At 35.6% G+C, this 16,879-nt stretch overlaps 1 protein-coding gene across 3 annotated transcripts in view; it reads right to left on the reverse strand.

The window, feature by feature from the left end:
- Nucleotides 1-14,971, reverse strand: part of RAB28 (RAB28, member RAS oncogene family) — a 105,776-nt gene extending 90,805 nt beyond the window's left edge. For 2 of the 3 annotated variants that reach the window (XM_047718896.1, XM_047718895.1), the window contains exons 1-3: nucleotides 14,674-14,971; nucleotides 10,094-10,190; nucleotides 4,614-4,702 (exon numbers count right to left, since the gene is read on the reverse strand). In XM_047718896.1, coding sequence (XP_047574852.1) covers nucleotides 4,614-4,702; nucleotides 10,094-10,190; nucleotides 14,674-14,748 — 261 coding nt within the window. In that variant the 5' untranslated portion in view covers nucleotides 14,749-14,971. The remainder of the gene's footprint in view (nucleotides 1-4,613; nucleotides 4,703-10,093; nucleotides 10,191-14,673) is intronic. The other variant, XM_047718894.1, reaches the window with a different exon arrangement.
- Nucleotides 14,972-16,879: the final 1,908 nt, after the last annotated feature.

The following is a 16,879-nucleotide window of genomic DNA, read 5'->3' on the forward strand; positions in this document are numbered from 1 at the left end:
AACTGTAAATCCACAGACCCACTAGTATTTGTTGGAGACCTGAAAGCCCCTTTTTCACTGACTGATACATTAAGCAGCTGACAATCAGTAACTCACATGAAACATTCACCAAGACAGACTACATTATGGGCCTTAAAATATACTTTAACCAATTTATAAGAATAGAAATCATACCAACTATGTTCTTAGACTACACAGGAATTAAACCAGAAATCAATAATAGAAAGACAGCTGGAAAAACTCAAAATATTTGGTGATTAAACAAGATGCTTTTAAATAACACATGGGTCAAAAAGAAGTCTCAAGAGAAGTTTTAAAATAAATTAATAAAAACACAGCCTATCAAAACTTGTGGGATATAGCAGAAACAGTGCTCAGAGGAAAATGTATAGCATTGAATGCATATATTAGAAAAGAAGAAACATCAATGATCTAAGCTTCTACTTGAGGAAACTGAGGAAGAAGAGCAATTTAGGCTTAATGAAAGCAGAATTTAAAAAAAATCATAAAAACTAGAGCAGAGGGGCATCTGGGTGGCTCAGTGGATTAAAGCCTCTGCCTTCGGCTCAGGTCATGGTCTCAGGGTCCTAGGATCGAGCCCCACATCGGGTTCTCAGCTCAGTGGGGAGCCTGCTTCCTCCTCTCCCTCTCTGTCTGCCTTTCTGCCTACTTGTGATCTCTGTCAAATAAACAAATAAAAAAAAAAATCTAGAGCAGAGATCAGTGAAATTTAAAAGAAGACAACAATAGAGAAGATCAACAAAACCAAAAGCTGGTAAACCTCCAGCCAGATTAACCAAAAAAGAGAGAGAAGGGAAGAGAAAATTCAAATTAATGAGGGGACATCACTATTACTCCCACAGACATTATAAGAATAGCAAGGGAGTAATCTAAACAACTCTATGGCCAAAAGGTTGATCACAGAGATGAAAGGCACTTCTTTGAAAGACACAACTGACCAAAACTCATACAAGCAGCCACTGACCAACGCCAACGCCTCTATCCACCAGCTTCAGCACACACCAAAGTCATATGTCTAAGTACTCACCTCTTCAGGAGCCTATAACACAAGCACCCTCAAAGCCCTGATTTTCTCACCACATCCATCAATCCGGACCTCTTCTGACTGCTTCCAGAAAACTATCAGAATCTTCTCAGCCACAAGAAAGTATAAATCTCTCAGAAATGCAACACAACTTGGCAACAACTGAAGCAATCTACCAGGAACTGCTAGAAGTATTTTTCTTGGCAACCCTAAGGCCATTGAAACCCATCTCCATGTCTCATGTTCCTGACGCACTTTTATCACCTACCTACCTTCCATTCATCTTTCTCCTGTATCTCTTCCCTACACTGCTCTGTGCTTGCTTTCCCTGATTTACCCTCAAACTGCTCCTCTTCATTCCAAATCTTTTTGCTATGACTTTTGGAAATCCTTCTATATCTTCAAATTCTTCAACAAAAATTCCCTATATTTTCTATGCCTTAACTTCACTTTTTCTGCCTGCAATTAGTAGAAGACACTATCACCCCTTCTCTATAAACCACATAAGACTTTGAGTAAACCATAAGACTTATAAGACATAAACCATAAGACTTTGAGTAAATATTACATAAAGTTTCTTCATACAGCATTTTGTTTTCATCTATTTTCACTTATCACCATATCTAATGAACATGATGAACCATTAACCATATAGATAGCATTTTCAAAGGAACACTGAACTTTCAAAGGACAATAACTTATCTAAATACTGTAAGTTATTCCACAGATTTAGTTCAGAAATTTAACAGGCACAATACACACACAATTTAACCTTCCACAAAATGAAAGGTTCCCAGTTTCCGTAATACAGGTATTTTTTTCTCCCTGATTTGTATAACAAATAATCTACTTTAGCTTTTAATTATATGTGGAAATGTGTTAAAACATATAGATTGTACCACAGTACTTACAACATAGGCTTTGCTCTGTAAGTACAACCTATAAGAAGAAACACTAATCCAAGAGAGGTCTGTATAATCATTTAAAAGATGGCAAATATCCAAGTAAGAAACACACAGTAAAAGACAGCTGGTCTCAGAGAGTCCAGCTTTGCAATACGCTCTCTCCCCATCATGTGGGCATCATGTGGGCAACCAAATCCTTTTGTTGGTGGTTAACAGGCTGGCTCATCTGTGTGGGGCACTGGCACACAATAGTAGTTATGTTCTGCCTCACAAATGACTACACTTCATTGAGTTTATGCTCAGTAAGGCAGTGTTTGCAAACCACTTAGATTCCAGGACTGAAAGAGCTACAAAAATGAAACACCCAGTCCTTCTCTGAGGTTTGTTATTAGCCTCTGTTAGCCACAGGTTACAGGGCACTAAACACTATGTACTCTGTGTTTGCTTGTAACCAGTATGAAAAATAGCCTATAACATCTTTCTGAGGACTCCTAGAAAATTTTAAGTTAATTTAAAATCTGGGAATTTAACTGGGAAATACTTCGATTCTTAGAACTAGTTCTTGTCAAAATACCTCACTAATTCTTTCTTGAGTGTCAATCCAATTTTGTTTTAACTAACACTATTCAATAGATGATTGCTCAAGTTTAATGCTACTGGGGGTAAAATGTAAACAAGGTAAAACAGTTCTACTTGAATCTAAGTTCATTCCCAGCCTACCAATAAGCTTCTTGATATTCAGAAATGCTTTAAGAAAAATTGATTCACTAGCTTAATAGCCCAGATATGTATAAGATAATTCTTTCTATATACAATACATAAGTTAGAGAATCTAAACCACAATCCTAAATAATACATTAAACTGATGTCCTCAAAACAGCCTGACAAAACATCATTTCTGAGCAATTTCTATCCTGTAACATTTATACCAAAATGCAAAGTATTCATGAGATGAGCAATATAAGCATCTATAAGAACTCTAGAAACAGTATAGATACACTTTGAAGAATAATTATATGACTATATAAAATTATTAAATATCTTAAAATGCTATTGGAACATTTTTGAAAGCAATGTTTCTGAAAAGTAACATTCCCCTCAGTTTTTGGTAATGAATTGTCCTCAGAGCTTCTCTGGCCTAGATAAAAAATGTACATATACTTAGAAAAATGTACTTCATGTATTTTGTTTGTATAACCTAATTTAGAATCTCTGGAAAGCAGAGAAAATTAAGAATATTTTCATTAGTTTATGATAATTCATTTTGATTATTTCAGAATTCATAGTTTCCTGGCACAATGTGATGAAAATGTTCATGAACTTCTCAGAAATACTGTACTTACATTGCTGTTCAATTAAACAAGATACAGTCTTATAACATTCACACAAATTGTAAAGTATAAACAATAAAAGGCAAGAAAAAAATGTCATATGTACCTTCAAAACAGAAATCTTATTTGACAACTTATAAGAGGGAATATAACATGCTCTTTCTCATAAGATATGAGGGACATCAGAAGAGAATACAGATATTTTACTAAACTCAGGATCCCTAAAAAAGATGAAATTTTTTTTTAATTTCTACAAATTTGACCAATAATGTCTGATTTTTAAGCAATTACATAATAGCATAAAACACTACAAAAAAAATGATTTAGAAGAACAGTCACATAACATTGTGAATGCACTAAATGTCACTGATTATATACTTTAACAGTCCCCTCATTATAACAGTATATTTATAAATATGCTTGGATATTTATATCATGTCAACTTCAAGTCAACATTAATTTTATATATAATTTTCTATTTATAAACAAATTTACATAAATCAAATAATAAGTTTTTAAATGATGGAAAGGTAAAAATAAGAGAATTACATACCTTCAATTTTTAGTGAAGAAAAATTTGTTAATTTTGTATTATTTGCCCTGAGATTCACAAAATCTTCCCACTCTCCACTAACTAGATAAATCTATAAACAATAAAAAGTTACTTTATTTGACATTCAGAGTCAAATATTATGAGAAGCTTGACTAATGTAATGTTTATCTTTTTAAAAAATCCAATATGTACCCCTGAAGGTAGACTTTAAAGGACAAAGAGGAAAGAGATTATTATTTTCATAACTCATTTTTTTTTAAGATTTTATTTATTTATTTGACAGACAGAGATCACAAGTAGGCAGAGAGGCAGGCAGGCAGGCTCCCTGCTAAGCAGAGAGCCCGATGTGGGTCTCCATCCCAGGACCATGGGATCATGACCTGGACCGAAGGCAGAGGCTTTAACCCACTGAGCCACCCAGGTGCCCCTTCAAAACTCATTTTACCAAATAGGTGAACAGAACAAAGAACTGTGGCTTCCCACAAATCTCTGTCCAGCAATTCTTTTTTATCTAATTATCACTTTGAATGTACTCAGTTTAAAGCAGAAAAAATTAAACAAAAAAGCCAGACACAAAAATCTGAGCTGTATCTTTTAAGAGAAAAATGAACATGCATAAAATATAAAATCAGTCTCTCCACATATCAGATAAAAATCAAGTTACAGAGAGAGACAGAGTGTGTGTGTGTGTGTGTGTGTGTGTATGCGTGTACCCACTTGTATGTGCTTGTGAGAAGAGTATTTTTAGAACTGGAATAATCATAGAATTTATGTCATACCTGTGCTCCATAGATATATTTATCCAACATCTTGCCTCCTATTGTCTGTCCTCCTATATCCCAAACTTGGAGAGTAACATTCAAGTTCCCTTGAATATAAAAACAAGAATGCAGAAAAGGTAAGTAACAAAGTAACAACTGAATACAGTTCCAAAGAATTCAAAGTCACAATGTGGAACTAATCTACTTTTTTTTTTTAAGATTTTTATTTATTTATTTGACCCTAATCTGCCTTTTATTCTGCATGTTCATATGGTCAGATATTTGGAACTATAAAATAATACTGTCAAAAGAAATTATAATGGAGAATGTAGGTTTATACTTTTACCCCATTTCTACAGAACCATATTTATGATTACTACCAAAATAAAAAAAGCTTTAATTCATAAACTGCTCAAAACTTTTAAAAAATTTTTCTTAAACAGAAAATAGGATGATAGAACACTTGTATGGGGAGTAAAAACATATAATTTAAAAATAAAAATAGAACTTTATATATTAACCTACCCTATAGCACATAATGAATTTTACTGTAAACTCTAACCTCTACAGGTTCTAATACTCACAGATTAACAATAGACTACAAAAATGGACCCAGAGTTTCACCTCAAATTAATGCACTTTTAAAATTTAAATGTCACCCATTTATGTGCAATAGGAAACATAATTTTTAAGACCACATATTTTCAAATTTGATCTATAAAATACAAACACATATGACAGCCCTCTTCAGAACAGATGTAGGATACATACCCAGTATTTCACTAAACATTATGATGCATTTACTGTTCAAAGCATTTCCATTGAAACAAATCATAATATGTGCTTCAAAGCCTTCATAAAATGGTAGAACAAATCCTCCCCATACAAGCATTATAAAAGCATTTAAAAATATTAAAAAGCAAGCAGGATGTCTGGGTGGCTCAGTCCAGTAAGCGGCTACCTTCAGCTTAGGTCATGATCCCAGTGTCCTGGGATCAAGTCCCACATCGGTCTCCTTGCTGGGCAGGGAGCCTGCTTCTCCCTCTGCCTCTGCCTGCCACTCTGCCTGCCTGTGCTCGCTCTCTCTCTCTCTCTCTAACCAATAAATAAATAAAATCTTTAAAAAAAAAAAAGCACTAAAAAGCAATCTTTAAAATTCATCTATTTTGCAAAGTATTTGCCTGATACAAAAATTTATAAGATAAACTATTCTCCCTTATGAATCCATAACCCCAAAAGTTAAAGACCATGTCCAATATACTTTCTAGTTTAACATTTCAAAGTATTTCTCCTAATGATGCAGTTTTCTCCAAAGAAGACAAAGTCTCAATTAGTATCTTCAAAATGAGCTCTCACACTAAAAAATGTACCTTCCTGAATGATTTGCAAATCAGAAAAAGTCAAAATAAAAACATAAGACAACTGAAAAAAAATCTTCTCACTTCAAAAACAATAATGAAAAAGATTATAAAGACATGAATTTTTATGCCAATGCCAAACACTAAAATCAGAGAATGTTAGTCACATCATTCATCTGAAAAGCAAGTATAACAATGGATTAACCAGCCAAGCTTTACCCTTAACTCTAAGTTTTGTTGGGTTTGTATTACAATCTTTCCATTATTTTGAGGTAGGTCTGTTGCATCTGCCAACGTGCAAAGGATTTACATGAGGAACTTCCATTAGCATTAATGAGAGCTCCTGAAGTTTATCACCAGTCATCATTCTCACATACACACACTTTCAACAATCACAGAGTAATGACGAAAATGTTCTTAGAGTTCTGTGAAGATGAAAACCAAAATGCACGACCTAAATAAGACTTATCCAACAACTGGAATAAACTCATTTACTTAAAAATCTAAATTTTTCAAGTTTCAAAGCTGAACTCATTCTATGACACTGTCTCACACTAAGCAGGTGAGAAAGGACTAGCGGTCACTAGTAGTATGTTAAATCGCTTCAAGAAGCACCTAGATAAAGAGGCAGTACTCTATTCATTTTACTTGTAGACTCTTTACAGTCATTTGTTTACTTTAAAAAAAAAAAACAGTGCTTAACAATATTAACTTTCTTCTGGTAAGATTGTAGGCAATACTTCATATAAGGTGTTTAAGACCATTTTCTTCAAGGTCAATAAATCCTATCACTTGGCTTTGCATCAAGAAATATAAAGCTTTTCTGCCTTTAAATTCTGATAGATCCAATTTGAATTAGTTATTGTGAACACCTTAGCTACAAACTTTACGAACATGATATTCATGTTTCCAAATCCTCACTACATCATTTTAAGACTAAATCATATATTCAGCTGCCTCCCATCTGAGTTTATATTTATATTCATGTTTTGCAGGTATTTTTTAAATTCATACCTTTCTATATAAACACTGTTGTTGTTGGCTTGTTCTTTTTAATATACATATTCTAGTGCCTCAGAAATAAAGATAGTTATGCGTTACTGATAATCGACAATGCTAGCCCCCCCCAAAAAAACCCACTTCTGCCATCATTATAGCTTCCACAAATGATACTCGCTTCATATTTGTTTCATATGTCTAGAAATATATTTTTAACTTCTACATGTGGATTTTAGGATTATTAACACATAAAAATAAAAATAAATTTCCCTATTTGGGAAACAAAATCACATAAAGATGGAATTCTAATCAATATTCATTTTAACTTTAAAGCTGCCATGTATACTTTCAAAATGACATACCTAATAACCTATTAAAATAGTATCCAAATAATCAATACTGTAAAATTTTTTTAAAAAATCAAGAATACATCTGTTATAAATTTCCTACTAATAAAGAACATTAAGGAGACTGTCAGCAATCTAATCTCAAGTGCAAAATGCTACAAAATTCCCGCTACCCAGTAAGAAATGACATGTAACCAGTGGAAAAAAATAAAGTAAATGAGGTGACAAAATACAGGTAAGCTGCTTTTGGTATGAATCAAAGCCACCAAGAGGATTCAACAGTGACCTTGTAAAAGTACACTTGGTGCCTTGGTTAACCTTACTTAAAGTGCTGCATAGTCAAGATGGAACTAAAAACACAAGTCTGCCCACTTCTTGCACTAAAGACTTAGAAATCCTTTTCACAGTAGAACGCTGTTTACTGGACTGTACCCACAAGCTTCCTGAAAGTATTTTGACTAAGGCTCTTAAGAAGCTCTATCAGCAGAATTTCTGACTAACAGATACACTATTTTAAGCAGTAAACTCTGCACAGTGGTTGCATCCAGACTATACAGCATACCGGAACATGAAATATACTAAAATGGATGAATATTTACAAAGTAATGACCTTGAAAACTTGCATGAAGAGAATGTCAATAGATGGACAGGAGGTATTCACGTTTAACAATCTGAATGGACAGAAGACTTACTAGAATATTTCACAAATATTAGATTCACCTAGTTTGTTCTTTACTATAAATTCAATAATGCTGCCTGTAATGTTTTAGCAAATGATACAAATATTAGTCATCCTACATTTGACACTACAATGAATTAAAATTAAGGTTAAAATATGTAAAGGATATACTGTGAAACTTGTAATTTATTTACTTCATTTCTTAATGTATGTATTAATTATATAATATCAAGTTACATTAAAACAATTTTTTCCTACTGAAATTTCTAACACAATTTTGAGTTCATGAAGTAACATAAAACCAACTGCCTTTAAAAAAAAAAAGAATTTTTTTCTGGAATTCTACCCATCCAAATAAAAATTTAATCAGGAATTCATTAAAATATATATTCATTAAGAGTATAAATTTCCTAATGTCATTTTTAATATAAGTACTTTCTAACTCTAAAATATTATACTATAAATTTTGATTTCAAAAATACCAAATATTTTTTTACAAAGTAATAAAACTTTAAAATGGGTAGTACTGTGCAACAGATCAGAAATCATCATTTGTATATATCACCTATTATAAAACCAAAACCAGTCCTAAGATATTTTTAATGATTGAATGTTGCTTGTTCCTGTATTTAAGGCTTTGAACTAAAAAAAAGTCAGAAAAACTAAGTAATATTAATGGTATAGAAAGCTGATGCTCTTGCTAGTTAGCATCAAAAATAATAATCAATAACTAGATATATGACGGTTCTCTATGTACAACTGGCATCTCTGAAAAAACTGTTGCAAAAAATAAGCTTTCAGCATGTATATTATACGACTTGTGTATATATTCTTCTAGTAATTGCTATAAATACTCTGAATGCAGCATTAACCTATCCACACAAATGAGAATAAAAATAAAATGAGATTTTTCAGTTCTGAATACATTAAAAGGAAATACAAATGAAACAAAATATGCATATGTTTCTCATAAGCCTCTTGCTGAACAATAACTTAGTTAACAGAAAGTTGGAATTCTTTTCTCATACTCTATCTTTAAATTTATTTTTCATTGGTAGCTGAATACAGACAATCACAAAATATAATAGAGCATACCACTAGTGAGATAAGCAGAATACCTTCAATTACCAAGAGTTTTCATTAGCTGCTCTAAAACTTTGATGGAGAGTTGTCTGACAGATGGGGTGTTTGAGAGGTTAACATATTTCGATAATATTGGAATTTATTAAACCCCTTCCCACTATATCACTCACGCTCCAGTATATGAATCTGAACACTACATTTGCAACTGTTTTTATTCAAATGTGTGTCCTCAGAGAGGAGAGAGACGGACTGGTTTAGAAAGTCAATCAAGATAAACTGCTTTTAATAAAATACTTTAAACATATAATTTAACCATCACAAATGAATGGACAGAGCATTTTAAAGCCCCAATTGTTCAGAAACTAACTTAAAACAGAAACCACTCTCTTTTTGTTATTATTTCCCTGTATTTCCCACAAAATGTGCTGCAACTGGCATCTAAATAGTTTCTTTGCATGGTGAACTGAAACATCTTGAATGCTCAAACTGTATTTTTATGAGTGCCTAGGGACCCTAAATTTTAGTGGTCTATTAAATGCCAGCAATTTCATGCTGCCTTGCATAAAACAGCATTCACATATTAGAGCACACAAGTTCCATAGCTACATTATACTTCTGTTCCAACTTTCTCTTGAACAAAAAACTGAAGCAGAGGCTAATCAAAATAATATTTTAAAAAAATAATCCTTTCCAGTCTTTTCACATTTAGTTTATACAATATCTGTTTATAATTGTGTAATATTTTATTTTTTTCAACTTTTTAGAATTTTATAAGCAACTATTGTTTATTCTGGAAAAATGTGTGGAGTGGTCAAAAACAGCGGGAGAATGGGGGAATATATAAACTTTTTTCTCACACCCATGAACAATATGTCTTCATGGGAGATCCTGATCAAAGTTAACCTCCCTATGATAGATTTGCTAATTATATATATTTTCATGCAGAAAGAGCCCCCAAATTTATTTTATATATCTCTGCTATTATTGTAAGATATGTACAATTTTCTATGTTAAGATTTTTTAGTCTCTTACCTGGCAATGTTATCCTTCTCAAAAAGAAATCCAGTCCTATGGTTTGTTTGTACTGTTTCCCAAAAGTTTCTTGAGCAAAACACGTAGCTAAGGAGGTCTAAAAAAATTGATGCATAGAATATCAAAATTAATGTCTTTGTTTTAGAAATGTAAACATAAAGTCATTACTAAACCTTATTAAGTAATCTTAGTATTTATACTACCATTAATCCAACCAACAACTTTAAGCAGTTCTAATCAGTTACAAAGCAAGGAGGGACTGAACACTCCACCAGGTAAATTTCACTTGCCAACAGCTATCAGTGGGGACAACAGACTAATAGGTTAGATCTCTTTAAATCCCCTGATAGTCAAGCTCCTTCTTCTTGCTGGAAATTAGAATTTGAGATTTATCAACAAGAAAATTAAAACAACATGACTAAAGATCTGAATCCTAAATATCCATATATATCAGTTCAATACAATTCTAAGTTTCATTTCTGAGGCTAAATACTCTGAATATTTGTGCTCTCAGAAACAATAAGTACTAATTAAAAGGAGGAAAGTCTGTTCATATAATTTTCCTTTATAAAAAGGTATCTTTAAATGTCTAATTTTTCTCTATATTAAAGAAGTTAATGAAAATTATACTACAGAATGACTGAGATAATATTTATCTTTAAAATTAAGAAGTTGGTATTTTTAAGACTAATATTAAGTGGGCAAAAATATTTTCCACCCAACAACCATAAAGATTAAGTCACAAGAATATTACAACCAGAATAGATACACATATTTCTACATATTTTTAAATAACAACTCAAAGTTGTATTCAAAACTCTGGAGTACCATTTCCTATCAAAGCAGAATAAAAACCATTCTGGAAACAACTGAAATAACTCAATAACTTAAAAGTTTCTCAAACATTTTAAATGCTCTATTTATTTGTAAACTTCACCAAAAAGAAAGGCAGCTTCACAAAGCTTTTAAAGAGCTTTATGCTCTTTAAGAAAGACTACCAAAGTTAAGTGAAAACTGCCCTTTTTTATTTTAAATGTTAAAATTAGATATCAACTAAAATAAAATTCCCAAGACACCTTAGTATAATTAATTATAAGTGCAGCAATGCAAAAGGAAACTTGGCCAAATTTCAATTTCTTCAAACAAAAAGACCTAAAATTCTTTTTGACACAAGAACCGTATTTTTCACACAAATGACAATCTGCACACCCTAAGTCTAATTCATTTATTATTTAAATACTCAGCATTTGTAATAAATTTCTAAAATATGTGGTCAAATATTTATTCAACACCCTAAGAAAGATGTTCTGCTAGGCACTGAGAAATAAACTCACTACACTCAAATGAAAATTTGTTTGGCTTCCTAAAGCATGTAACAATAATATAAAAATGGAGAGCCTGGAATAAAAAAGGTAAGCATTTCTTTTTAAAACTCTTTGTTTTTCATTTATCTTTATTTATGCCATTGAGCGTGTTTAACTCAGAGTACAAAATCTTCTGTTAAGAGGTTCAGAGTTCTAGAGAAAAATAACTGCCACTATTTAACTATTACAGATATTTCAAAATGTTTAATATAGGGATGGTTACTATACTTTTATAAGATAAAGAGAAACTCAAGGCACATGTAACATTAGCATAGTGCCATTTAAGGTAATTTTGCACTTTCGTGTAAGCTTCTCAAAGTTCAGTATTTTTATGTTAATGAATAGTTTTAAAAATTCGAAGGTTCTTTTCTTGGAAACAGGACTTTGAGATTCTGAAAGCCTTACCCTCACATTTTTGAGGCAAACATAAAGCTAGGATATTTTGATTGGAATAAAGTATAATCTGTCAAAATTACAGGCCTGTGAGAACATGAGAATATTAAAGTGTATTCTTATACCATCTCTGGACATTCTATAAAAATTAAACAGAAAATCAACTGAATCAGTGGTAGGCACTTCCTCTTCAATTCTCTAGACTTTATCTGCCTTCTTTCACACTTAATAATTTCTCTCAAGTCATTATATAAATACCTTTCTTAAGCAATTATGAAGTGAACAATCATCTACCATATGTGAAACATCTTTATCTGATTCTTTATATCGTTTTGTCTGGTGAGCTTCTGCTAACACTTTTTACCATACTACCTTTAGTAGTAATACCAAAGGAAAAAAAAAAAAAGAAAAATATTTTGCCTCAAAAAAATCTTAAGAAATATGTAATAAAATCAAAAGTATGAATCAAAACAGGAAGAACTAGAAACACATGTTACTAGAAGGAGGAGCTAAACTTCTCTTGAAGAAATTATTAGTGATTATATCAATACTCTATTGCTTCCATCAATGTGTATTTAAATGCCATGAGTTAAAACTGACAAGAGAAACTAATGCTAGAAAAAACAGCCAGGAGTTCAATCAGGATACAAATAAGAATGAAAATGAAGCTGACTTCATAAAAGGATAGTAAAGGAAACAGAATGGGAATGTTGGTAGCTGCCAATAACTTGAGAGCAGAATAGGGCATGAAGAAGAAAAAAGCCTGATATACAAATATTGAAATAAAGGTTAGGTTTCTGATGTTTGTGTCTGAAAATCTCTGGCAGAAAATGCCTTTACAGTTTTAAAAGAGTTTAGTCAAGATGATAAAGACTAAGTCAAACACCATAAACAGTTACCACTCTTACCCTTTTAAGCAGAATGATAGTCCTAACTCAACAATATGGAAGGGAAAAAAATCATGTCTTGTCCTACACTAGAAAGAATTTTAGACAGAGATGAAAAATTGTAATTATTCACACTAAATTAGCAACAAGAAGAAAACATAGCAGGCTAAACAAAAAACTCAGATAAAAAACTATGAACAAAATTCAACTAACACATGTATGAAACTAACTGATAAATACTGGAAGAAAAGTTAAAAATTTAAAGAATTATGATAGACCACAGAGTAACTGGCAATTTTTGTCTCTTTTAACAAGTGTTTTAGTGCTATAGATTGTCATTATAATTTTAAACAGGAAATGAATTCAGTTATGAGTTGACCATGAAAGGATTTAGGAAATGAAAAATTAGAAGGTATTCAAAAGAACACTGAATAATAAGAAAACTATACAAATATACCTCAAAATTTTTATTCAATAAGAGTGTTAGAAACAATACTGATCTATTTAAAACAACTGAAACATTCAAAAAGTTTCTTCCCAAAAATATTTTAAAGGTAATCAGAGCATATTAGCTTGTTTTTCCTCAGCAATAAAAATCAGTAACAAAATATCATCCGGAAAGGCAAGAAAAGAAATTAACAGAATGCTCCAAATTTTGCACATAAATGACAACTCTCCCAGGTGCCCTAGGAACTCAAATCTCAGGGAGCAGCTCCGCTGGGCCAACTGCCAAGGAAGATGCAAAGAGCAGTCGTAACCAGAGAAACCAGGGTCCAAGCTACACCAGTAAAGGGGAATCATGAGCCAGAAACTGGTAACAATAACAACCTGCGTTTCTGAAGACCCTGGCTAGGAAAAGGGAGGGAAGAAGAAAGGAGACAGACTTTAGCAATATTCCCAGAAACAGTGTTGGCGCCTTGGACAGAAGCGACAGGTGTGAAGACACCCCCACGGACCCTCCCCAAAGAGCAAGCACCAAGAGATGATTCTTCAGAAGCTCCACAACCCAGAGTTAAAAACGTCAGCCTGAAGAGGTAAGGGGACTGGTTGTCGGATATTCTCAAGCACTCAGTCTCATTTATTCGATCAACCGTCACCGGAGACTAGACTCTAAGCAAAGATCCCCTCGGCCACGATAGCAACTGTACTCTCAGCATCAGCCTAAATTAAGCGCTCAATAGATATTTGCTGAATGAGTGCTTGTGTTGACAGGTGCTGTGCTTGGAGGGAGCAGTGATGAACAGGTATGATGCTATGATCCAGCGGCCAGCGTTTACTGAGTGCACACCATGTTCTGAAAGCTTTATGTGGATTTTCACACTGAATGTGTATTTGCACACTTCACCCTCTGAGGCGACCCCTATCAATAGCCACCTTACCGATGAAGCACAACTAGGGAAGCAATTTTGCCCTCCAGTGTCCCGACCAGTAGTAAGTGATGGGGCAGTGCTCACCCAGGGAATCGGATTCCAGAGCCACGTTCTTAGGAGTGCAGTGTAGGTACGTAAGGCGGCCGGCGGTGCGGGGATGGGGGGATGGGAGGGGGGCGGAGAGGGCTAGCGGCGGAGGGGCGGGGGCAAAGTGTGACCTGGACTAAAGTGAAAAGAGCAGATTTTTGCCAGTCCTCAGAGGCAAGAAGCTGGAAAGCTTCCCACGAGGGCGATGCTGGCTCGACTCTTGAAGAAGTAGGAGTTCGCGCAGGCAAGGAGCTGGGAAGTGACTTTTTTTTTTTTTTTTTTAATTTAAGGAGAGCTAGACGGCTCTAGTCAGCCTTCACCCAGCGCCTACTTCGTGTCTGGCCCCACACTACGATCGGACGGGCCCCGGCCCTTGGAATACCGAGGCGACGCCGAGCGGCGGGGAGGAAGCTGGGATTTGCAGGGGCCGCGCCGGGGCTCCTGCAGGCCGGAGACTGCGGGCCCGCTGGAGGACTGACCTTCCCGGAGGTGCCGTCCCCCAGCACGACGATTTTCAGTTGGCGGTCCTGGCTCTCCTCCTCAGAGTCCGACATGGTGTCCCGGGAACCAGGCCCGCTCCCCCACCCCCACCCCGAGGTAGAGGGAGGAAGGGTAACAGGGGGTCTCCGGGGGCGGGGGAGAGGAGGAAGGGTGGCAGTGGGGGCAGAACCCCCCGCCCCGAAGTCTCAGCGGCCGCTGGACGTAACTAGGCTGAATCACTCGCCGGGCGCCATCTTGCCCACCTCCCCTCCCCTGGGCGCCGCACCGCCCCCCACGCGCTACGTCTGTCGCGCGCCCCCTCCTCTGCGCAGACCCGCGCGGACGCGAGCCTCCCTAGCAAACCGGCCCATTTCCGGGCCTGGGACGGGGGAGGCGTTTGGACTGAGCTGGCGAGACGGGCGCTACTCTCGCACAGGCAGCTGTGAAGAAGAAAAACAAAATATATCGTTCAAACCCGGTAGAAAAATGGGAACCCAGTAACATTGAGGCATTCTATCATATTCCCGTGTGTCCATCACCCCCTGTGAATGTCCCTGAAGCGAATGGTTTAACCCGAGGCGGGGGCGTTGTCGCCTGGCCCGCGTGCCCCGGTTGCCATGGAAGCCGGGAGTTGGAGGAGAGGCGGTGGGGCGGCGCCTGTTTCCCGGCGCCCGGGAAGCCGGTGGACTGCGCAGCCCACTGATGCTGGTCCTCCACCCGGAGCTGGTAGGGGCGCCGGGGGTCGCGCCGGGGGAGGGGCGTGGGCGCCGCGGAGGCTGCCGAGGACCGTTCTGCCTGCGGGGAAGCGCCCGTAGCGGCCTTCACTTGAACAGGGTTCTGGCGCTGCCTCTTGTTTTGACCTCTGAAACCATGGGGTTCCCTGGACAGAGCAACAGAATCTGATGGTTCATTCCTCAAGCAAGGAACCTAGAGCAGCAGTTCTCAAAGTGTAGTCCGGGGAACCTGGGGGACGCCAATAAAGTCAAAATTATTTTCATAATAATACAAACTTTTTTTTTTTTTTTTGCCTTTTTCGTGTTCATTCTCTCACGAGTTTAAGTGTTCCAGGGGATGCATGATGTATATGATGGCATTACTCTGGCAGTTACGGAATCATGTGCTTGTTATAGAGTGCCAAACATTTTAGTATTAATTTCAAAGCAGTAATGATAATAATGAACAATGTTTATGAACAAAAACTCTTCGAGGTCTACAGTAATTTCTTAAGAGTGTAGAGAGGCCCTGAGCCCAAAAAGTATTAAGAATTGCTGTACTGTCTCAGTACAGTAGAGTAGGTAAAAGATGTCACAGGAAATTTCAATAGACATAAATTCTATAATAATAATGCCAACCTACTATGCTTGTCTCATTGTTAATTACTTTACAGGGATGATCATGGTTCATTCCTCATGAGAACCCTATAAAGTAGGTAGAATTATCTCATTTTACAGATGCATAAGCTTAAGGCACAGAAAGTTTAGCTCAGAATCAGTGGTCCTGGAAAGAATGCAGGAAGTAGAATGGGAAAGCAGTACAGTTTTAAGAAATGCCCAGTCCTAGAGGGAGCACTGGAGTTCTAATCACAGACCTATGCTTACTAGATGTGTGACCTTGAACCACAATTACATCCATAAAATAGAGGTACCACCTCCTTCATAATGTTGAAAATTAAATGAAGTACTCAATGTAAAATAACAGCACAATGCCTGGCATATACTAGTAACACTCAATATTAACAGGTGTAATTATCCTCTTCATCATCATCAGTAGATATGGTCCATATTGGAGCATCACTTCTTCCTTGCGATGTTACCTTAGACAGGTTTCTTATGTAGATTATATTTAATTGTAATTAGTCGTTCAGTCTTCTCCTCACATATTATTATACATTAATGATATGCCCCTTGCATATAAGCATGCATATATTATGTTTGCCAGCAGGGCCCCTATGTATTATTGTGCATTAATGATATAGCCCCTGCATATAAGCATGTACATACAATTATTAATCTTGCATAAGACATTAAGTTAACCTAGTATTCAGTAATACTTAAATTGGAATGCACTTCACTTATCCAAAAAAGACCTTGATCAGCAAACCTCAAGAAACCAGCAATCCTTACACAAATGTGTACTTCTTCTCACTCTGGGCCCATAACACATTGTGGGGAGGGTGTCCTATATTAAAACTATACTTGGCATCAG

Source organism: Lutra lutra, chromosome 2 (genome assembly GCF_902655055.1).
Source record: "Lutra lutra chromosome 2, mLutLut1.2, whole genome shotgun sequence".
NCBI lineage: Eukaryota > Metazoa > Chordata > Mammalia > Carnivora > Mustelidae > Lutra > Lutra lutra.